At 40.4% G+C, this 23,849-nt stretch overlaps 1 protein-coding gene across 1 annotated transcript in view; it reads left to right on the top strand.

The window, feature by feature from the left end:
* Positions 1 to 23,849, top strand: part of LOC122805845 (E3 ubiquitin-protein ligase ARIH2-like) — a 143,912-nt gene that overhangs the window by 27,191 nt on the left and 92,872 nt on the right. Inside the window, exon 2 of the mRNA XM_044076099.1 lies at positions 4,584 to 4,647. Coding sequence (XP_043932034.1) covers positions 4,621 to 4,647 — 27 coding nt within the window. The 5' untranslated portion in view covers positions 4,584 to 4,620. The remainder of the gene's footprint in view (positions 1 to 4,583; positions 4,648 to 23,849) is intronic.

Consider the following 23,849-nt stretch of genomic DNA (forward strand, 5'->3'; position numbering starts at 1 on the left):
AACAAGTGCTGAGCACGAATAAACAAATTTAAGTGCTACAACTAAGAATCTGTATCTGCACTAGACGAGTTACAGGACAGAAACAAGTGCAAATGCAGGCTTTCAAATCAGAAAGTTGAGAGAGATGGAAGAGATTGCCCAAATGGCCAATAACTACAATTTCTGGGCCAGAACCACTCCTTATGTGGTGGACAGGTTACCTAGTGCTTACCACTCCCACTGATAAGCTAGAAGGCTTCCCTCCAACACAGAAAGGCTTGGGAGGCTCAGAAACTTACATACAGTCCTGGATACAGCAAATCTGTAGCTGGAACAGTAGTTACAGGAAAGGTAGGAAACAGGCTTACAGTTTTGTTTTTTTTTTACCGAAAAGTAGCAAAAACAGTAGTAAAAACAATTCACATGCAGTGCAAGCTAGCACACTTTTGTATGTAGCAATATTAGACCAAACACAGTTTAAAAAAATGCAATTAAATTAAAAAGGACTAAAAGCAACTGCAGAAAGAGTTTATTAGGTAGAATGTGGTAAAGAGATGGGACTGGGGGAGTGTCCCAGATCAAATCTACAATGGGGTGGGCAACTGCAAAAGCCACCAAATTTAAACTACAAGCCAGAAATAGGGTGGATGGGTGGAACAGTTTCAACAGAGATCTAAGCAACAATTAACAGTACAAACTCTAAAACCAAAAAAATATACTCAGCTCTGTATATTCGCAGATAGATTGGAAAGCAGTCTCTCAGAACAGGGAGGCAACAGTTTCAACAGAGATCTAAGCAACAATTAACAGTACAAACTCTAAAACCAAAAAAATATACTCAGCTGTGTATATTTGAGATAGATTGGAAGGCAGTCTCTCAGAACACAGCTTCCAGCAATTAAATACAGGCTGTTACTAACAGGTCTAATTTATGCAAGTGATCCTTGAGTTGGGCCATAAACTGCTAATCTAGTGGCCACATTATTAACAATTCTCCCCTTAACTTGCAGTAAGACATTCTCTACAATGGACTTGTCGTACCCCCTAGAAAGAAACATTTTTAAGCAGTAAACCTAATTTATTTCTTAAAATCTAGATCACTATTACACAAATTTCTCAGCTGTAGAAATTCACCATAAGGTAATGATGACAGCAGGTGGGGGGAGGGGGTGATAGCTTGTACCATGAAAACAATAAAGCTCTACAATACTTTTGGGGGAAAGTTCATTTACTAGTTTTGTTACTGAAATGTTGTAGTTTAGTTTCACTAATAATGTTTTTGAATTTAATAATGTCCTTTACCATCATCTGCAGGGTGCAGCCATGGGGCCACCATTTTCCCCCATGTATGCTCATTTGTTAATGGGACTGTTTAAATTTGAATATATTTACAAGCATAATTTTTTAAATAATTTTGTAATGCATTATTTTCATTATATTGATGATCTGATTTTTGTTTGTCAATGTGGCCAAGACCAGATCTCTGATTTTGTTAGAGGTCTAGGGGAAAACAGATTTGGTCTGTCTTTTGATGAAGTACAGTAGGGGATCAATATTGTAAATTTATATGTAAAACTCAAGGAGTGTGACAATGGTGAAGTTTTAACCTCCATACATAGAAAGTTTGAAGACAGTGGGTAATTTTTGCATGGTATGAGCTGTCACCCCCCCACACCTGCTGTTGTCATGACTTTATGGGGAATTTCTACAGCTGAGAAGATTATGTAATAGTGATTTGCATTTTATGAAAGAAGTTAGGTTTACTGCTCAAATGTTTATTTCAAGGGGGTATGATAAGTCCATTCCAGAGAATGCCTTACTTCGAGTTGCAGGGGAAACTGTTAATGTGGCCACTAGATTAGCAGTTTAAGGCCATGATAAAAATAAACAAACAGAAATTGTAATATATCTTCCCTTAATATACAGAACATTTATTTTGTTTCTACTTACACAGCACTTAATGAGAAACTGAGAGAACTGGTTAAATATTCTTGAATTTTTTGTTACAGCATTGTGATTTTTTTTCTACTATTTTATGTCTTTTTTTCCTTATATATCTTATAACAAGAGGCAAGAATTTGAAAGATATGTTAGTGCACAGTAATTTTCAGGTATGGCATATACCAGTTATTTAGTCTCCAGAAATAACAGATAACCTGCTTTACTTACATCTCTTTGTTAATTGCTTTGCTCTGGCTTTAAATTGATTGATTTCAGTTATAAATTGACTTGAGGGTGGATAAATCACAGAATCCCACATTCCTTCTTTCGGGAAAAAGTCACACATTATCAATCCTCTGCACAAAGGAGGAAATTCAACAGACATTAATAACTTTAGACCTATAGCAATCTTATCTCCCCTCACCAAAAATACTTGAAAAACATATTCAAAAACAAGTGAAAGACTATCTCCAGCTAGAACTCCTATCCCCTACACAACATGGCTTCCATCCTTCCCAGAGTACTAGCACTTTCCTTCTAACCTATATAGATACTGTCAATAAAGCTCGTGATAATGGCAAACTAGTCTCTTCCTTATTTCTAGACTTGCCTAAAGACTTTGACACAGTTTGTCAAAGCAAACTCCTACTTCAAATGTCCTCACTACATCTCTCTCAGCCTACCCTTTTGTGATTTAAAAGCTATCTGTCCAACAGGTATCAGTCAGTAAAATGGCACTCCACGCTGTCTCCTTACCTCCCAACCACTGGTGTACCACAAGGCTCTATCCTTGGTCCCCTTCTCTTTAACATTTTCAGTAACACCCTCTATACTTCCACACAACAGGCCACCCTAATACAATGCATCATGGTAACCTCCAAAAACTACTCAGGAAGCTTTAACAGCCACTGAAACATTGCCTTTGTAACTCACAACTCATGTTCAACCCAAAAAAAGACCAAACTACTACTTGTTTCTCCAAATCCAAAGTCCACTCTCTTGATAATACAGCCATTGAAATTACTTCTCATAGCAAAGTATTAGGGGTGACAGTAGATGATAATCTTACATTTGACCTGCATATACAAAAATGCATAAAAAGACTCATTAAAAACTAGAGATGCTTTACAGAGTAAAAACTTTCTCAGCAATGTAACTAAAACTACACTTGCCACTACTTATCTCCTCCTCACTCTTGTTTATAGTGCTGCCATCCTTACTAACCTCCAGGCTGCACAGAAATCAAAACTTGAACAATGCTATAACAAAGCTGATAAATTTACAGCACATATCCCTTTCAGAACCCACCACTATATAGCACTGAAAAGCCTAAAGTGGTTAGAACTGCCACATCAACTAGAATTTGCATAAATTCTTAGCATGTATACAATTATCCAGCATCCATCTGGCTGTCCAGCACTAAAAAATAGTCTACACAAATTTGTTTTCGGTTGGTCATTGCAATCCAATGACGAAAAACTACTGTCTACACGCCTAGAAAATCTATCAGGCATTGTTTTACTCGTACAAGGTTGCTAAAACCTGGAACTCCTTACCTGTATCCATCAAGTCTGTACCCTCTCTCCCATCTTTCAAAACCACTCTTAAACCTTTAAATGTGAACAAGTGCCTTTCATTCCTTATACCTCCTTACTCTCCCTTCCTCACTTACTTCCTTAGTGTTATCTAATTCTCTTCCCTGACTTTCTCTCTAAATATACTCTAAATGTGTTTTGCCCTCACCTCATATTGCAATTCCTAATTGTCTTAGAATAACTTACCTTTACTTCCTCTGCAAACTGTCTAACGTTTCCCTAAATATTAAATGATTGTCATATACCTTGTATCGATTTTTAAGCAATGCTTTTATATTATGTCTAATTTGTTATAATTATTTAAACTGCAAATGTTTCTGTTTTATTTTTGAAGATTGTAAAATTATTGTTCTTAAAATGTTTTGGAATAATTCAGAGCTTTTCTGCCTGAGCCTCCTCTGAAAATGGGCTTCTACCCAATCGGACTTTCCCCGTAATCTAATGTCAATAAATACATCATAAATAAATATGCAGATGTATTTCTTCATAAAGATGGTTGTTGAACCACAAAATGACTATAGGAATGTGGGGGGGGGGGATACAGAGGGTCTCTAGAAAGCATGAAGACAGACTGATAAAGGCTGAGTAAGAAGGATAAATTATTGGAGAAATAGACCTCAACTGACTTAAATGGCAGAATAAAAGAGCTATTGCATCTTTCTGCAGTCAAAGTCATGTAATGTAATTAACAATTACATATGGAGGAAAGCTTCCAATGGGATGGAGTCGAGTTGGAGTATTAGGACTGCTGAAGGAGTTAATAAGTGATATGGATGGCTGACTTCCTTTGTAAATGTATGCACAAACAGCTACAAAATGAAGCAAGTAAGGTGTACTGTCTGAGTATGGAGGCACTGCCTTACTGTCACCATCACCATGATCCATGGCCTTATTCGATGCTCAGTGCAACAACAGTTGAATTACTCATGATGTTTATTGTATGTTTGTTGTAATATTCAGATGAAAAAATTAACTCAGAAACTGTACTGGGTGCTTAAGTAAAATAAAAGAGTGGAGTGAAGTTAAAGTGAAGTTAAATTAATGAGACTTCTGTTGATTTTTAATTAGTTTTTTTGAAGACAGTCACTGCTGGTGAAACACTGCAATGAGTGATATCTCAGATTCAAAGAAGGTAAGTGTTCCTTTATACTTTTTCATTTTTTTTTATTTTATTTTCCTCACTTCTTTTGTTTTCTTATGCCTTACTATTTCTAAAGAATCCAAAACACCCAAAGTTACACTTTCCTGTCCCTCCCAAATATTTATTATGTAAATCCCTTTCTAGCACCTGAACAGTGCAATTTACTTCAGAAAAATTCCATTAACCAGGGGACAATTACTTTAGTGCCTTTTCTGCACAGGAATGTCTACTGGGAACATAGTGCCTTGGAGGCGCTTACTCAGTAATGCATATGTGTACACATGTACAAGACTATGTATGTATGCATATGTTAGGATTCATGATAGTACCAAATACCACACTGGATGACCACCTTCTAACCCTTTAAAGCCCCAATGCAGATATGTAATGCTATGTAAACAGTGTCACTACTCTTTTATGGCTGTTACCACCCCGTTCAGAAAATGCCCTGCTAAAGTGCAAACAGGACTCAAGTTCAGTGCATACTCCTAGGAACGGACAACAGTCCCTCAGGTGGTAGAAACTTGCAGTCAGGACCTGTGGTCAGTGCACACTCCTATGAATGAAAAGCAGTCCTACAGGGTGGAGAACCATGCAGTCAGGACCTGTGGTCAGCATACACTCCAAGGAAGAGACAGCAATAACTCAGGTGGTAGAAACATGCATTCAGGACCTGTGCTCAGTGCTCACTCCTAGTAATGGACAGCACTCCCTCAGGTAGTAGAAGGGTCAGTATGTATTTATCAGTCTACGTTTCTAAAAATGGATAGCAGCCCTTCAGATGGTAGAACCTTGCAGTTAGGACCTGTGGTCAGCTCACACTCCTAGGAAAGGACAGCAGTGCCACAGGTGGTAGTAAATTAAATAAATAATACTAATAAATACATATAATTTATTATAAAATAATAATAAAATAGTATAAAATAATAAAATATCAAATATTTTTTTTTGTTTTTAATAATGAGGTTTTTCATCAAAAGCAAGGAACAGACATGTTATTATTATTTTATTTATTATAAAATAATAAAATAGTATAAAATAATAATAAAATATTAAATATGTATTTTTTTGTTTTTAATAATGAGGTTTTTCATCAAAAGCAAGGAACAGCAATGGGGGCACCTTTTGCCCCATGTATGCAAATGTAATGATGCCCTTTTTTGAAGTAGAATTTTTATTTCATAATTAATTTTTTAAAGAAATATATTTGCAGATACTTTAGATATATAGATGATTTGATTTTTATTTATAAATATGGTTATAGTGAGGTTCAATCGTTTGTGGAGTAATTTCATAATAACAGATTTAGGTTTAAATTTGATGGTGTGCGGGTGGGTGATCATGTGAATTTTCTAGATTTGGACTTCATGGGCAAGGAAGATGGTTTGATTTGTAGAAAAGTACATAGGAAGTTTGAGGGGGGGTTCATAGTTTTTATATGGCACTAGTTGTCATCCCCCATCTAATCACTTCCTTGCCTTATAGTGAATTTTTACGGTTAGACAGACTTTGCAATATGGATTGTGATTCTGATATTTTGAAATCTGCTGAAATGTTTATACAGAGGGGATATAATAAGGATGAAGTAGGGAATGCTTTAAATAGGATCTTACAGAAATGCTATACAGGGTAGATGCAATCATAAAGTGTGACAGTAGAAATGAAATGGATAAAGTTAGTATGGTTGAGTTTCCTTTATCGGAAGCAGTAAGACTATTTAATAGGGGTAGTGTGAGTATTGGTAAAAGAAATGTATATTTTGTAACTATTTCTAATATTTTAAGTGAGAAAATTACATAGTTACTATATTACTTTTGATCCATATATTTAAAGATTCTAAATTAAATACTATTTTAAAACAAAACCCTTTGATTTTATTTAAAAGGGGTCATGGTATATCGGATATGGTGGTCCATATAGTTTTCAGATGCCAGAAATGAGAATTGGTTTAGAACTTTCAACTGGCTTGGGCTCGTTTTCTTGAGGGAAGTGCTCTATTTGTCCTCATATAGCAAGAAGATTTTCTTATATTAATGGTATTAAGTTTAAGCCAAATCAATGTTTTTTATGCAATATGGCAGGAATAGTATATATTTTAAAATGTCCATATAATAAGTTCTATGTGAGGGAGACTATAAGAAAATTTATGGTATGATGTCAGGAACATATTAGGGATATTAAAAAATGGTAACTGTGAAAACCCCATAGCAATACACTTTGGAAAATATCATGCAAGTAATTTTAAACTTCTTAAGGGATGTCTTTTGGAGCAAGTAGACATTCAAAAGGGTGAATTAACCCTTTTAAAAGATAAATTGTTGTATAAAGAAGCACTTTATATTTTGAAATATGATACTTTAAGTCCTGAGAGACTGAATGTTGAACTTAATTGGAAATATTTCATTAATTGAAATAAGTGTTGATAATGTAATTGATGTGAATATATATGGATGTTTTTTTTCTGATGTTTTGTATTCCTTGAAGGCTTTGAGGCCAAGGCGCTAGAGATAATAAAATATCTCTTGAGTCAGCATTCCTATGGATTTTGCTGTTTTTCTGTGGCTGTATTTGGATATTCCTGGTTCACTTGAACTGACTGCTTGGTGTGGTTTAACCACAGGTACTAGTACCTTGCAGTCAGGTTCTGTGGTCATTGCATACCCCCAGGAATGAACAGCAGACCCTCAGGTGATAGTACCTTGCAGACATGACCATGTGGTTGGTGATCATTTGTACGAATGGAGAGCAGTCCCTCAAGTTGTAGAACCTTGCAGTCATGACCTGTGGTCAGTGAACACTCCTGGAAATGGACAGCAGTTCCTCAGATGGCAAAACCATGCAGTAAAAATGTGTGGTCAATGCAAATTCTTTCTCACAAATTTATCTAGTTACAAACTATCTACCTTTACCATTTCTTACTCAATCTGTATTTTTTAATTTCCTCTCAGTTCCACATGTAAATTATTAGCTAGTTTTTACTTTACATACATATACATTATACACACTCTGTCAAATACTATAATTGCTGTGCTGTACTACTTGAAATTGAGTAATATGTATTGATTCATATTGCGGTTAGTCTACTGTCTAAATTGTATGCTGAAATTGACTAATTTGTATTGATTCATACTGCTGTAGTCTACTGTCTAAATTGTATTGTATGTGTGGAGCTTTTCTTCCCAGATCTCCGCTGAAAACAGGCTCCCAGCTCAGTCGGACATTACCGGGTAAACAAATGTAAAATGTAAAAAAAATAAATAAAAACTCCAAGGAATGGACAGCAATCATACATAGTATAGAACCATGCAGTCAGGATTTGTGGTCAGTAGATATTTCTAGGAATGGACAGCAGTCCCATAGGGTGCAACACCATGTGGTCAGGACCTGTGGTCAGTGCACACTCCTGGGAATGGACAACAGTCCTTCATGAGGTAGAACCCTGCAGTCAGGACTTGTTGTAAGTGCACACAACTAAGAACTGACAGCAATATTTCAAGGGGTAGAAATTTGCAGTCAGGACCTGTGGTCAGTGTACACTCTTGAGAATGGACAGTAGTTCATCAGGTGGTAGAACATTGTTGTCATGACCTGTGGTCAGCGCACAGTCCTATGAATGGACAACATCCCCTCTCATAGTAGACCCTTGCACTCAGTACCTGTAGTCAGTGTACACTGCTAGAAATCAACAGCAGTCCCTCAGGTGATAGAATACTGCAATCTGGACTGTGGTCAGTGCATACACCTATGAAGAGACAACAGTTACTAATATTGGGAGCTGGTACAATGGTTAAAGTGTTTACTTCACTGGCATAAGGTGCAGGGTCTGATTCTCATCTTTGAAAGAGAATCTGGCTATGCATAAAATGGTCTACAAGGGCAGCTAGCCTAGTACTTGCTTTTGAACCTATGAACATGGTGGAACTAGAACCCTGCAGTCAGGACCTGTGGTCAGTGCACACTTCTGGGAATAGACAGCAGTTCCTGAGGTGGCAGAACTTTGCAGTTAGGATCTGTGGTTACTGCAAATTCCTAGAAATGGACAGCAGTCCCTCAGGTGGTAGAACCCTGCAGTCAGAACCTGTGGTCAGTTCACATGCCTTGGAATGAACAGCAGTCCCTTAGGTTGCAGAACATTGCTGTCAAGACCTGTGCTTAGAGCACACTACTATGCATAAGCAGTCTCTTAGGTGGTAGAACCTTTAAGTCATGACCTGTGGTTTCTGCATATTCCTACAGATTGATAGCAGTGCCTTAGGTGATAGAATCTTGCATTCAGGATGTGTGGTCAATGTACACTCCTAGGAATAGAAAGCAGATTTAGAGGAGGTAGGACCTTGTAGTCAGGACCTGTGGTCAGTGCATACTTCTATGAATGGACTGCAGTCCCTCAGGTGGTAGAATCTTGCAGTATGCTCCTGTGGTCAATACACATTTCTAGAAATGGACAGCAGACCCATTTGTGGTAGAACCTTGTCATCATGACCTGTGTGCAATGCACGTTTCCAGGAATGGACAGGAGTCCACGCAGTGTAGAACCATGCAGTCATGACCTGTGGTCAGTGCACACTGCTAGGACTTGATAGCAACCCCTCAGGTGTTAGAACCTTGCAGATAGGATCTGTGGTCAGTGCACAATTCTAGAAACAGTCAGCAGCCCAGCAGGTGGTAGAATCTTGCACTAAGGACATGTGGTCATTGCACATTTCTAGGAAAGGAGAGCAGTCCCACAGGCTGTATAGACATGCAGTCAGAAACTGTGGCCAGTGCACACTCATAGGAATGGACAGCAGTTGTACAGGATGTAAAACCACACAGTCAGGACCTATGGTCAGTGCACACTCCTTGAATGGACAGCAGTCCCTGGTGTGGTAGATCATTGCTGTCAGAACCTGCTAGCAGTGGATATTTCTAGAAATGAACAGCAATCACACAAGTTGTAAAACTTTGCAGTGAGGACTTGTGGTCAGTGCACATTCGTAGGATTTAACAGCAGTACCTCAGGTGATTGAACCTTGCATTTGGGATATGTGGTCAATGAAAACACCTAGGAATAGATAGTAGTCTTATAGGAGGTAGGATCTTTCAGTCAGGACCTGTGGTCAGTGCACATTCCTAGGAGTAGATAGCAGTCACACAGGATGTAGAAGCATGCAGTCAGGACTTGTGGTCAGTGCACACTCCTTGGAATGAACAGCAGTTCCTGAGGTGGTAAATAATTGCTGTCAGGACCTGTGGGCAGCACACATTTCTAGGAATGGACAGCAGTCTCACAGGGGGTAGAACTTTGCAATTAGAACTGTGGTCAGTGCACACTGCTCAGAATGGGCATCAGTCTTTGAGGTGATAGAGCATTGCTGTCAGTACTTGTGGGCATTGCACATTTCTAGGAATGGAGGACAGTCTCATCAGGGATAGACCCTTGCAGTTAGGACCTCTGGTCAGTGGAAACTCCTAGGAATGGACAGCAGTCCCTTAGCTGGTAGAACCTTGAAGTCATGACTTGTGGTCAGTGCACACTACTAGAAATGGATAGTAGTCACACTGGTGGTAGACCATGGTCAGGACCTGCGGTCAGTGCACATTTCTTGGAAGGATGTAGGTAACCTCTGAACACTGAACCCAATCCAATTTGGTTTTGTCAATTGCAGGTCATGCCTACTCAACCTGGTGGACTTCTTTGAGAAGGTCACCAAAGCAATAGGTAAGGGAAAAACAGTTCACACTGCTTACCTTGACCTGGGAAAGGCATTTGACACCATGCTACATGCGACACTGTTGACAAACTCAAAAGTTCGGTATAAATCTTTATGTCAGCCAGTGGAAAGCCAGCTGGCTTGCAGATAGGGCACAGAAAGGTAGAATTAGGGAGTCCACCTCTACAAAGAGGCCCGTCACAAGCAGAGTTCCTCTGGGATGGGTCCTGAGACACCTGGTTTTTGGCATTTACTTGTCTGAAGTCAAAGCCAGTGTCAAGGCCTAACCCCTGTATAAATTTGCAGATGACTGCAAATTAGGAGCAGTCATAGAATCCCCACTGACACTAATGTTGATCAGGAAGGGCCAAGAAATGCATAAAAGTATCCTTCAGGAAGTCATCCACCGTGGTAACTATTATATTGACAACACACCTGTAAGAGTCAACCCAGTAGTCAGGGACTTAGGGACACACATAGACAGTAATCTAGCCGTTGGCCATCACATGTCCACAGTAGGGAGGAAATCATTATATTTAGAGCAACTTATAAACAAAGGTATGACATCTGGGTCCAAGGAGGTCATTGTTCCACTGTATTCAGCATTCATCAGACCTGTCATTGAGTACAATGCCCGCTTTGTATGCACCTAACCAGGCACATCTAAAAACTGGAATGTCCACAGAGGTTTCTCACATAAAGAACACAGGGCATAAGTAACATGTTCTATGCAGACAGCCTCAAAGCCCTATACTGTATTCTGTCTCATTCCGGCTGTTGATGGGAGATCGATCTATGCTTGGCATACAGGGCATTGTCAGAATCCATCCTGATGGATCTCCTGCATATCCACAAAACAAAGGGCACCATAATTACCTATTCTAAAGGCTTAAACCTTGCCTACTATATACATAGGACCTGCTAGAGAGACATGTATGTATTCCAGAGACTACCCATTCTCTGGAACAGGCTGCTCATCCATGTGAAGCAGAGTTCCTCCATAACCCAACTCAAATGTAACTTGGATGATTGGATGGGAACAGGAAAAATCATCCCTGGTTTGGCACCTATGTCTATGATGGACTCAGGCAGCATGTAAACGGTTCATCTTCAAGGTCCCTTCTTGTAAATATTTCATCTCCCAAGGCCCTGCTTATACTTACCAAGGGTACCTAAACTTGTCAGAGATTTGGGATGCGCAACTAAGCTTAAAAAGATCATTGTGGTTTTTAGCCTAGTACACACATATGAGCCTATGAATCTGTGAATGAACAGGACTCTCACAAGGAGTAAAACCTTGTAGTCAAGAACAATGGACAGCAGTCCCTCAGGGGGTAGAACCTTGCAGTCAGAACCTGTGATCAGTGCAGACTTCCAAGAATGGACAACAGTCCCTCATGTGGTAGTACCTTGCAGTCACGACCTGTGATCAGTGCGCAATCCTAAGAAAGGATACAGTCCTGTAAGTGGTAGAACTAGTAGTTACACTTATGTAAAATGAAAGCGTAAAAAGTAGTAATATGCAAATATCGAAAATGCACAAGCCCTTAAGTGAAAACAACACATAAAGATTAGATATTACTGTTTTATGTAGTAGAGTTTACAATATTATAAAAATACTGTGGTACATGTATGAATGTGTAGTTGTAACTTAAAATGCAGAATACACATTTGATAGAAATGTTCTTTGCTTTGGGTGTAAAAAGAAGTGTGACTTACATATGGTAGAATTTAGTTTTATATGGTGTAGATAAGCAGGAGTCTGCGGGAAGGTTGATGTTTGAATAAAAAAGTGGTGGTTGTGAAGATGTGTAAGGCTATGTTATAGTACATATTGCAAATATGAAGGTGTTTTCAGGTTAGGGTTGGAGTAAGGGTTATGTAAGGGGATAAAGTCATGTGTTCTTTTAGTAATGTAATGTGTAGGGTTAGTGTCATGGTAAGATGGTGTATGGAGGGCAAACTTTAGTAGAGATGATTCTCTACTATGAAAGTGGGTGTAAAGCAGCAGCCAATAGATCATCAATGAAATGTTTAAGCAAAGGAAAAGGGAATATAGGTGTGTTAAGAGGGGGGGGGGCACACTGCAAAGTATTGTGGGGTAGATTAACCAAAGGAAAATGGAATGCCTCTTCCATACACTGCTGTAGGTGTGGTGGGGGGCACACTGCAAAGTATTGTGGGGTAGATTAACCAAAGGAAAATGGAATGCCTCTTCCATACACTGCTGTAGGTGTATGAGGGCCACACTGCAAAGTATTGTGGGGTAGATTAACCAAAGGAAAATGGAATGCCTCTTCCATACACTGCTGTAGGTGTGGTGGGGGGCACACTGCAATGTATTGTGTGGTAGATTAACCAAAGGAAAATGGAATGCCTCTTCCATACACTGCTGTAGGTGTGGCGGAGGGGCACACTGCAAAGTATTGTGGGGTAGATTAACCAAAGGAAAATGGAATGCCTCTTCCATACACTGCTGTAGGTGTGGTGGAGGGGCACACTGCAAAGTATTGCAGGGGGAACTACAGCAAAGGCTCCCATGCAGAAAGCTAAGGAGGTAAGAGGATGAAGAGCTTACAGAAAATGACCGAGCAATGAATTCCTCAAATACATATGCTGCTGGGTTATTACGCAGCTGATAAGGTGTATGCATCAAGTAAATGGGCAGCTGGGAGAAGGACAGATAGACAGTGGTAGAATAATCACTTTGATGAAAGCACAATACACTTGCAGGAAAAACACTGCTTCAGCAAACTCTGTCAAGTTGGTATGCATTCATGATGAAGAGACTCTACCTGGTTACTCAGGAGTATCTGGAATCTCCACACAGTGCAGTCAGTATTACATTTTTCTCAAACATGCAACATTTACTGCTAACTCTCCAAAGTGTAAGGTACGAATAACTGTATGTAATCAGTAGAGAATGAACACCACCACAGAAAGAGAATAGGGAAGCTGTTAGGGACTCGGCTGTCTGACAGGCCAAGAAAGCGGTGGCTTTTGTATAACTTGCTGGGGACTACCAGAAGTCCATTCATTAGACACATGTTAGAGGCTAAAGAAACATTCCAAAGGCTTATGTAAAGCCTTTGTGTAGAGCTAGAGTTGGTGTCCATTGACCTCTGAAGACCATTTATTGTATGTACATAAACCTCGGAGGTTAGTTTGGGGCAATCCTAAGTCAAATGGTGGGCAATAATGAACACCCAGCTTGTTACCCTAACAAGAAAATTAGTAAGAGAAAAAATACTTCACTGTAGAAAAGGAATGTATAGCCATCACCTGGACATTGAGGTTCATGTGATATTACCTACTGAACTGCAAAGTCATCCTAGTCAGGTTCATACCCCCCCCCCCCCCAGTGGCTTCACAAGCAAAAGGAAGGAAATGTGAAGTTATGTAGGTGGGCTTCATCACTTTTGGGTCCAGCATAGTTCTGGTGTTCACCATCACAATATGGACAGTCTGTCAGGGGCTCACAGACCATCCAGCAGGCTTTGAATGACTAGATTCAATGTGGGAGGCATCTGTATCAATGCCCAGCAGGTAAGGGAAACTGGCAATACAATGGATTTTTGATGCACCTGTGATGAAATCTGAGTTTTGGAGTATTTCAGTTTAGAAAGAAGATGTTAAAATAGGTTTATTAAGCTGATCACTCTATGACACAGAAATGGGGGACTTGAGTTCTCACGTACGACATCAGCTGTTATCCTCCTGGGCCTGTTTAAAGACAGGATAATTTTATGATGGTAGAAGTAATTTGGGAGAATCCAGAGGCATCTGGAATACTAGTGTGTGTATGGAGCTTCATCCCTAAAGAAAGACACTCTGAGGCCAGAGAAATCAACTCTGAAGCAGAAATCTGGACAAAAGTCTATAACTGGCAACAGAAGTTTAAATAGCAGAAAACCTGGAGGTTGGTGATAAGAGAGTTTGATAAATAAAACTGTTTCATATTTGCCAGTAAATATTTCTCTGAGCTTTCTTGCTGATTTTATAGTCATGGAGAAGACTTTGGAATGAGAAACATTGTGTTTAAGTTTAACAGGTTAATAAAGTGTGCAAATGAATAAACAGAAGAGATAGGAGAGATATATGCACCTGTGTGGAATGCTGCTGTTAATATGGCAAAAGAATTGAACTGTATTTTTTGGTGCAAGTGTTTTATGTGGTTGCCATTTTGCTCTTCGTTATATTTCTGACTATCCAAACCTGTTTATATTGTACTAATAAGACCCTACTGCTCTTTGAAGAAACTGGATGTGTTCACTACCTGAAATTTCACTGTGTGTGTGTGTGTGTGTGTGTGTGTGTGTGTGTGTGTGTGTGTGTGTGTGTGTGTGTGAGTGTGTATATATATATATATATATATATATATATATATATATGTGAATTCACTTCATAACACTGAAAGCTCAAAGCACTGAAACTCAAAACACTGAAACCAAAACACTGAAACTTCAAAATCTTGAAAACTCAAAACACTGAAAACACATATCATACATATACTGAGTTTAAACAACATAAATCATATCACTTTCCACCAAGTGTAAGCTACTTGTATATAAGTGCAATCTTGGAGTTGATATATTTAAATAGCAGGGGGTGTGGGGGGCACAGCCCCCCCCACATGGGGGGGTGCAGTGAGGCTTGCCCCCCTTCTTACACTTGGTGGAAAGTGCTATGTTTTATGTTGTTTAAACAGTATATGTATGATATGTGTTTTCAGTGTTTTGATTTTCAGTGTTCTGAGTTTTCAGTGTTTTGAAGTTTCAGTGTTTTGGTCTTCTATATTATGAAGTTTTGTCATTTTCAGAGTTTTGAGTTTTCAGTGTTATGAAGTGAATCCATATATATATATATATATATATATATATATATATATATATACATATATATATACATATATATACATATATATATATATATATATATATATATATATATATATGGGTCCCTACTATTTAAACCGATTCACGACAAAGAAATCACCGACACCAAACGACCGACAACAAAAGTACCGACAACGCAAAACACCGAACACCATAACACCAACACCATAACACCGACACTACACGAAACGACACAGTACACTACAGGACATATCCACTAGCCCTAACCCAAACCCTAACCCTAAGGTCCGACACTACCGCATTCCATCCCTACCTGCACCCTAACCCTAACTCACTTACCCACCCCTAACCCCAAGCTCCAACACTACCGCACACCTCCCTACCTGCACCCTAACCCTAACTCACTTACCCACCCCTAACCCCAAGTCCGACACTACCTCACACTCCCTACCTGCACCCTAACCCTAACTCACTTACTCACCCTAACCCCAAGCTCCGACACTACCGCACACTCACCTATCACACACCCTAACCCTACATCCTCACTATTGCACACTTACCTGTCCGCTCCCTACTCCTAAATCCCTCACTATCGTGATACTTACCAGGTCGCTTACACATTCCCTTGTCGGTCTTCCGCTGTCGGATTCCAGCGTGTCGGTCAACCGCGTTGTCGGTCGTTGCGTCGGTGATTTCTTTGTCGGCGAATCGGCGCTTCGTAAATAGTAGGGGACCCATATATATATATATATATATATATATATATATATATATATATATATATATATATAGATCCCTATCGAATGATCGAAATTTCAAAACTTCAAATCTCATATGGCCAGGACCATATGATCGAAGTTTTGAAACTTCGAACATTCAAAAAAAAAAACAAAAATAAATTATTACACATTTATGCAAGGGGCAAGCCCCCTGCACCCCCTACGCTATTTAAATATACCAACTCCGAGATCGCACTACAGCAAGGAAAAGGGAAAATTCCCATTCCACACTGTATTGAGATCTCCATTTAAGTGTCTGAGGTTTTAAAACTTCGATCAGATGGTGTCGGCCATATGAAATTCGAAGTTCTGAAACTTCGATCATCTAAATGGGACCTATATATATATATATATATATATATATATATATATATATATATATATATATATATATATATATATATATATATATATATATATATGTATATATATATATACACACACACATGTATATATGCATGTGTGTATCTGTATATAGATATATGGTATTGTGTTATATTTTATTAATTATAGGTTCATAGGTGTTTACTAGGCTAATGACCACAAGGGCCTTTTTAAGCCTAGCCATTCATCCGAAATTTCTGATGAGTTCTGATACCCTTGATAAGTGTAAGCATGGGCCTGGGAGATGAACCATTTATAGGTTACCTGTTTGCATCAGAGACATAGTTGACAAACGAGGGATGAATTTCCAGTTTCCCATCCAATTGTCCAAGCAGCACTTGAATTGGATTAGGGAGGAACTCTGCTTCACATGGATGGGCAGCCTGTTCCATAGATGGGGTAGTCTCTGGGATACATACATATCTCTCCAGCAGGTCCTATTTATATGACAGGTAAGGTTTAAGTCTTTTGAATGGGTAATTCTGGTACTGTTTGTTTTGTGGATATGCAGGAGGTCCATCAGAGTGGGGTCTGACAAAGCCCTGTATGCCAGGCATAGATCACCCCTCAAAAGCCTGTAGGAGACAGAATACAGGGATAGAGCCTTGAGGCATCTGCATAGGACATATTACATATGCCCTCTATTCTTTTAGTGAGAAACCTCTGTGGACATTCCAGTTGTTGGATATGCCTGGTTAGGTACATACCAAAGGGGTCATTGTACTCAATGATAGGTCTGATTAATGCCAAATACAATGGAACAGTGACTTCCTTGGACTTAGATGCCATACCTTTGTTTATAAGTTGTGCAACATAGAATGATTTCCTCACTACTGTAGACACGTGATGATCAAAGGCTAGATTACTAGCTATGTGTGTCCCTAAGCCCCCGACTACTGGGTCAACTCTAAGGGGTGTGTTGTCAATATGATAGTTACCAGGGATGGATGATTTCCCAAAGGATAGTATTATGCATTTCTTGGCATTTAGTTTTAGTCCATGACTCTGACACCAGTTGTTTGTCTGTGTCAGCCCTCCTAGAGAACATTTGTGTCAGTGTGGGATTTGATGGCAGCTCCTAATTTGCCATCATCTGCAAATTTAGTCAGCTAGAGCCCACTGATATTGCCCTTGATGTCCGAGAAGTAAATGCCAAAAAAAGAAGCAGTCCAAGGACTCATCCCTGAGGTATTCCACTTGTGACTGGTGGACTCCCCAATTCTAACTTCCTGGGTCCTGTCTGTGAGCCAGTTGGCTATACACTTGGGTGATATATGAGTTTGTACCTAACCTCTTGAGTTTGTCAACAATATCTGAGTTATGGTATTGTGTCAAATGCCCTGGCCATGTCAAGGTAGGCTGTGTGAACCATTTTTCCCTCATCCATTGCTTTGGTTACCTTCACAAAGAAGTCCACCTGGTTCAGTAGACATGTTCTGCCCTTGACAAAATCTAACTGGGTCGGGTCCAATGTCTGGAGGTTTACTATATCTCTGTTGATCATCTCCATGATAATTCTTTCCATGGGTTTACATATAAGATTAGTGAGACTTATGGGTCTGTTTTTTCCAGGGTCTGTAGATGACCCATCTTTGTGCAGAGGGATTACTGTTGCCATTCACCATTCATGAGGCATGAAGCCTGTTTGGAGGCTACAGTTAAGTAGTAATTATAGAGGCCCCGATAGGTCATGTTTCATACTATTTAGAAGGCATCCTGCGATATTGTCAGGGTTCATTGATGCAGTGCACTTGGTCTTAAAGAGAGCATTAAAGACCTTTTTCCTATTGATAGTAGGGGGGGAGTTATATTTGATGGTATTTCCTGAGGGAAGGTTGAGGGGGAGGGGGTAAAATTGGAGCCGAATTTATCAGCCAGGAGGTTTGCTATATATTCTGGCACAGTACAGGTGGCTCTATTTACAATGAGCTCTACACACAGTTGTGTATTGCCTTTGAGGCTGCGGACATAGCTAAAGAATGCTTTGTGGTTCCCTGGGAGGCCAAACGCATTCTCAGATTTGGATTTGGTACACTTTATTTGTCCTCTGAGTTATTTGTTTAGTTTGACAAGAGTGCATTTATGAGTATCACATATCATTTATACTCATGGGAAGAAATTTAAGTTTTAAATGTGGTCATTAATTTTGTCTGTGTAAGACAGTATTCAATAATGCTGAGTTTAGCTGTCTTGTAGTGTTTCAGACAGTGTATATGTTGTTTTCAAGGCAATGTTTTTAACAGGCAGCTCTAACCATATTCCCTATTGTGTGTATAAATCTTTCATCATATCCACTGACCTGTGGCCATATATGTGTATATTACTTTGTTTGAATCCCAAAAGCTGGATAAAATAATGTTTGAATTCCAAATTCCTGACAAAATCTGCAAACTGTTGTCCATTAAATGCAGGGGGTCCTTTGCTTAAAACATCAGAAAAACAAATAATATTTTTTGCCAGTAAGTGGAAATATTTTGTTTGCAATATGGAAAAACTGGTACTACATCTGGATACCTACTGCAATTTTCAATTATAAGTAAGCACATGCTCAGCTGAGACCAAGGGATGATATAATTCTGCAGAAAGGTCCATCTCTAACTGGGCTGGTGGTTCTAATATTTGGATGGGCACTGAGCTTTTATTCTGCAAGGATATCAACTAATCATTTAAGGGTAATTTGCATATATCCCATGTTGCCTCTGATACAAGAGGTTTAAGGTATCACACAGTGGAAAGTCTAGCTTTGGTAGTGTTTGCTTATTGTGTTTATAATCAGTTGGTTTTCCTGTGTGACCTTTTTACTCATTGTTCTAATGTGAACTGCAGAAGGAGTCAATTCTGGGCACATGGTAGTACTGCAAAGACTTTCTTTAGCTAACATCAAAGACTGAAACAATACTAATTTCTCAAACTTTAATAATATTTTGACTTAAGAATGAGGTCCATTCCCATCCTGGTATTAGAAACCCAAAAGACTCAGAAATTAAACCAAATTAGTTTATAATAATTTGTTTAGTGGTCCGAATAGAGAGATGATAAAAATCATCAAGCAAAGGAGAGTAATATTGCTGGAATTGAATTCATCCTCAAGTATTGGTGAGTATTGGTGAGTACTATCAAAAGTGGCTCCCTTCTTCTCTCAGCGTTTTTTCCTACAGTACTTATTACCTTGATACGGCACTCTTGTCATAGATAGTACCCCAAAAAGGCAACCCCCCATTTCTCGGTCACCCACGTCCCCCGGAATCTTTTTTAAAGTTTTTGTCTATTCCTTCTAGCATGTCGAGGATCAGTTGCTAGTGTCCTCTCCTGCTCAGCTGGTTAACCTGGGATATTGAGGCAATGTTACAATTGCCTCATGTACACAGACAACCCTCTCCTCCTCCCACAAAACACAAATACATGCGAGAGATGCAACTATACGCCAAACTGGAGGCTGAGCTCTTCAACATAGGACTGGCAAGACCAGTCAGGAGGAGAAGGTTACCACACACACTATAGACCCAGTCTCACATAGTACCATTACAACCTCAAATCATACACATAAACACACAAAGACATACTGGAGGCTCTGATCAAAAATCTACCAAAACAGCAGAGGCCACCAAAGCAGACACCCAAACAACCACCACCTCAGAACACAACACCTGCAACACATAGACCTCACAGTCAGAGTGTCAAACAGTCACAGCCCTTAAGGCCAAACACAATGCCAGACACACTAGTCATTGGTGACTCCATAGGCAGACACACTGATGTCCCGCCCACCAGACTGAGTAAGGAGAAGGTCACAGTAAGCTGCCTGTCGGGTGCTAGAATCCGCCACATAACGCAAGCACTCAGGTCTCTCAACAGCAGGTACAAATATGACTCAGTCATTGTCCACGCTGGTGTAAACGACTTGAGACGCACTCCTTGACTACATGAAAGAGACATTGAGGAGCTCTCTGATTATGTAGCCCAGGCAGGTATGACCCTGACCTTGAGCAGTATCCTACCTTCACCAAGAATGATGCCACAATACAGAGATAAGATGATCAGCTTTAACAATTGGCTTAAACACTGTGTCATTCAAAGGGATCCAGTGTCTGTCTGCCTGGGATGACATGCTGGACAAGCCACGCTGTTTCAAGGGACGGCTTGCACCTGTCACCCCTGGATTCCGGATATTGGCAAAGGCTCTTGCCACCCCATAGTGCCTTTTTAGGCAAGGCTCAAATTCTAAACCTACCACCCTAGAACACAAAAAGGAAAAAACTATGGGTAATGCTGCTCAATGCCAGAAGTCTAAATCTCAAAATGCACGCACTGAGGCCCTTCTCAGTATGGAGAACATCGATGTCTGTGCTGTGACAGAAACCTGGTTCAAGGCTCCTGAGAGCACCCCAGCGCTATCAGGTTTTACCTCATATCATGCCCGCCCCAAAATCCGGACAATACCAAGAAAGGAGGGGGTATCCATCCATATTCATCAAGGACACCCACACCTCAAGACTGGTGGCAACGCATGATGCATCGGAGACCATCCAGGTGCAATTAACCATAGGCAAAACTGCTCTGCAAATTGTAGCACGTGACAGGCCACCTCACAAACTCAGGAACCTCACATGGCCTTCCTGAAAACACTAGAGGGATAAATGTATCACCAAACACCATCATACTAGGTGACTTCAATTACCCTAATATAGACTGGGAACACTACTCAAGCCCAAACACCCTAGCCCAAAAGTTCCTGGAATTCATAAACTCAAATGCCATGGAACAACTAGTCACCATCCCCACAAGAGGAGATAACATACTTGATCTCATCATCACGAACATGGGAGCACAATGTTCAACACCGGAGGTGTACCCCCCACTGGTGAGATCAGACCACAAACTAATCTCGCTGGAGGTCCTCATCCCACCCCCACCTGAAATAAAAAGACCACAGTAAAGAACTTCTCAAAAGCCGACTTCACACTTCTAAAGACTAGTGTGGTCTCCTTTAAGGCCCCCGAGCCGGCGGAAAACAGTACTCAAGCCGCTGAATCACTTACAAATGCCTTCTACCAGCACCTGCAGGACTGCATGGATAAGGCAATCCCAAGCAAAACAAAGACTCTTTGTACCAAAGGCAAGTGTCCAGTCTGGTGGACCCCAGCCATAAACAAACTCTACAACAAAAGGAGGAAGCTACTACAAGATAGAGCAAAATCCTTAAAAGGTAAGACACCCTTGATCACTATAAGTAAAAACTAAGAGCTCTCATAAAATCATCCAAAGCAAATTTCGAGAGAAAAATAGCTAAAGACTCAAAAGACAATCATAAGGCCTTCTTTAGCTATAGTTAGAAACCTGGGAGGAAACTCCCAGATATGCTCAGAGCTAGTTCAAAATGATGTGAAGATTACTGATCCTACAGACATTGCCAACATACTGGCTGACAGGTTCAGTGCAAACTTCTCCCCTCCCCAAAAGGAGAGATATCTATACCAAAACAATTGCAGCCCCCAAACATCTCCAGCGCCCAAGTGAGAACTGCTCTCTCCAAAGCAAAAAACACAGCATCCATGGGACCTGATGGTGTCCCCGGCTGTGTGCTCCATGAACTCAATGAGGAATTAAACCCACAGCTAGGACAGCTGTTTAATCAAAGTCTTACCTCTGGATATGTACCCAGGAGTGGCGCACTGCAACTGTGGTACCACTTCACAAAGGCGGTGCCTCCACCGACCCTGGAAATTACCGCCCATTAGCTTGACAAGCCTTATCTGCAAAGCCATGGAAAGGATCATAATGGACCTCATAAATAAAGACATAGGGAATTTGCAGACTTTGGATCCAACCCAGTTTGGCTTTGTCAAAGGCAGATCATGCCTTTAAACTTGGTTGACTTTTTCAAACAGTCACCAAAGCCATTGATGAGGGAAAGGCAGTCCATACAGCCTACCTCGATCTGGCTAAGGCCTTCGATACAATACCCCACTCGGTATCATTGAAAAACTCATCAGCTTAAATGTCAACCCATACATCACAAGATGGGTTGCAAACTGGCTGAGTGACAGAACCCACAGGGTCAGAGTTGCTGGCGCCATGTCAGACTCAAAGCCTGTCACAAGTGGTGTCCCACAGGGCTCAGTCCTGGGCCCACTCTTGTTTGGCATCTACTTTTCAAGTACAAGCAAACACAGGAGGGTTAGGATGACAAAGTTTGCAGATGACTGCAAACTGGCCATAGTAGAAAACACATCTGATACAGATATCCTTCAGAAGGGTCTCACAGAAACGGATAACTGGTGCCAGAGCCACGGCCTAAAGTTAAATGCCAAAAATGCATAGTCATACCCTTCGGGAAAAACAAGGTTACCCTAGCTACCAAATAGGTGGCAATCCACTGAGCACAGAAGAAGTTATCAGGACCTGGGGACCCAGGTTGATAGTAGTCTGTCATTCGACACCCATGTAGCTAAAGTAGTTAGGAAGACCTACTACATTGCCCACCTTATCATGAAGGGATTCTCATCTAGATCAAGGGAGGTCATAGTCTCCCTTTACTCATCACTCATCAGACCAATGATTGAGTACAATGCCCCATTCGAATGTATCTGACCCGACACTTGCAGCAGCTGGAGAGGCCACAAAAGTTCCTCACCAAAAGGATAAAGGGTCTCAAAATCTGTCCTATGCTGCCCGACTGAAAGAACTCCAGCTCTATTCAGTCGCCACCGCTTGCTCAGAGGTGACCTTGCCTAACATACAAGGCCATGTCAAACCCAGATTTGATGAATATGCTTCACCTCAAAAATCTAGATCCATCAGAGCCACAAGGGCGGAGACTTAAACCTTGACACGGCTATTAATAGGACGTGCTGGAGGGATAGATTCATCACCCAAAGACTCCTATGCTGTGGAACAAAATCCCGTACATGTGAGGCAGAGCACCGCTGGCCTTGTTCAAGAGAAATCTTGACCAATGGATGGGAGATCACAGATATACCCCAGGGATAACCTCAGTGTCACTGCTCGACAGAGGCACAGCAAAATAATGGGTATAGTTCCCCATACTAAAGGGGTGGCGTAAGCCACAAAACGATGGGCTAGGCTTGTAAATGCCCTCGGGCAGATAGCCTAGTATGAACCTATGAACCTATGAACCTAAGTGGACCCTGTTTTTATAAAATTTCACCAAGATGGCACCAATATATAGACTGTATTTTATATCATACATATCATGGACAAAAGTAGGTTAAAAAATAAAAAAAGACAGCTGGATGCTCAAGTCCCAGGATAAAAAAGTACCCAATCCTGGTATGCGCACTGGTGCTAGGACTGGAAAAAATGACAGTAAATCGCTATGACATGGAAGCATTCCTGCAATGGGGTTAGGCCAGGCTCAAAGGAGGATGACCCTCCTGTTGTAGAAGGAAGTAGTAGTCGACAAACTCCACAAACCTGACAATACAAAAAAACCCCCCAAAAAATGTAAAAAAATTGATAAA

This window comes from Protopterus annectens, chromosome 7.part0, assembly GCF_019279795.1.
Source record: "Protopterus annectens isolate FY-2018-M chromosome 7.part0, PAN1.0, whole genome shotgun sequence".
NCBI classification, from domain to species: domain Eukaryota; kingdom Metazoa; phylum Chordata; order Ceratodontiformes; family Protopteridae; genus Protopterus; species Protopterus annectens.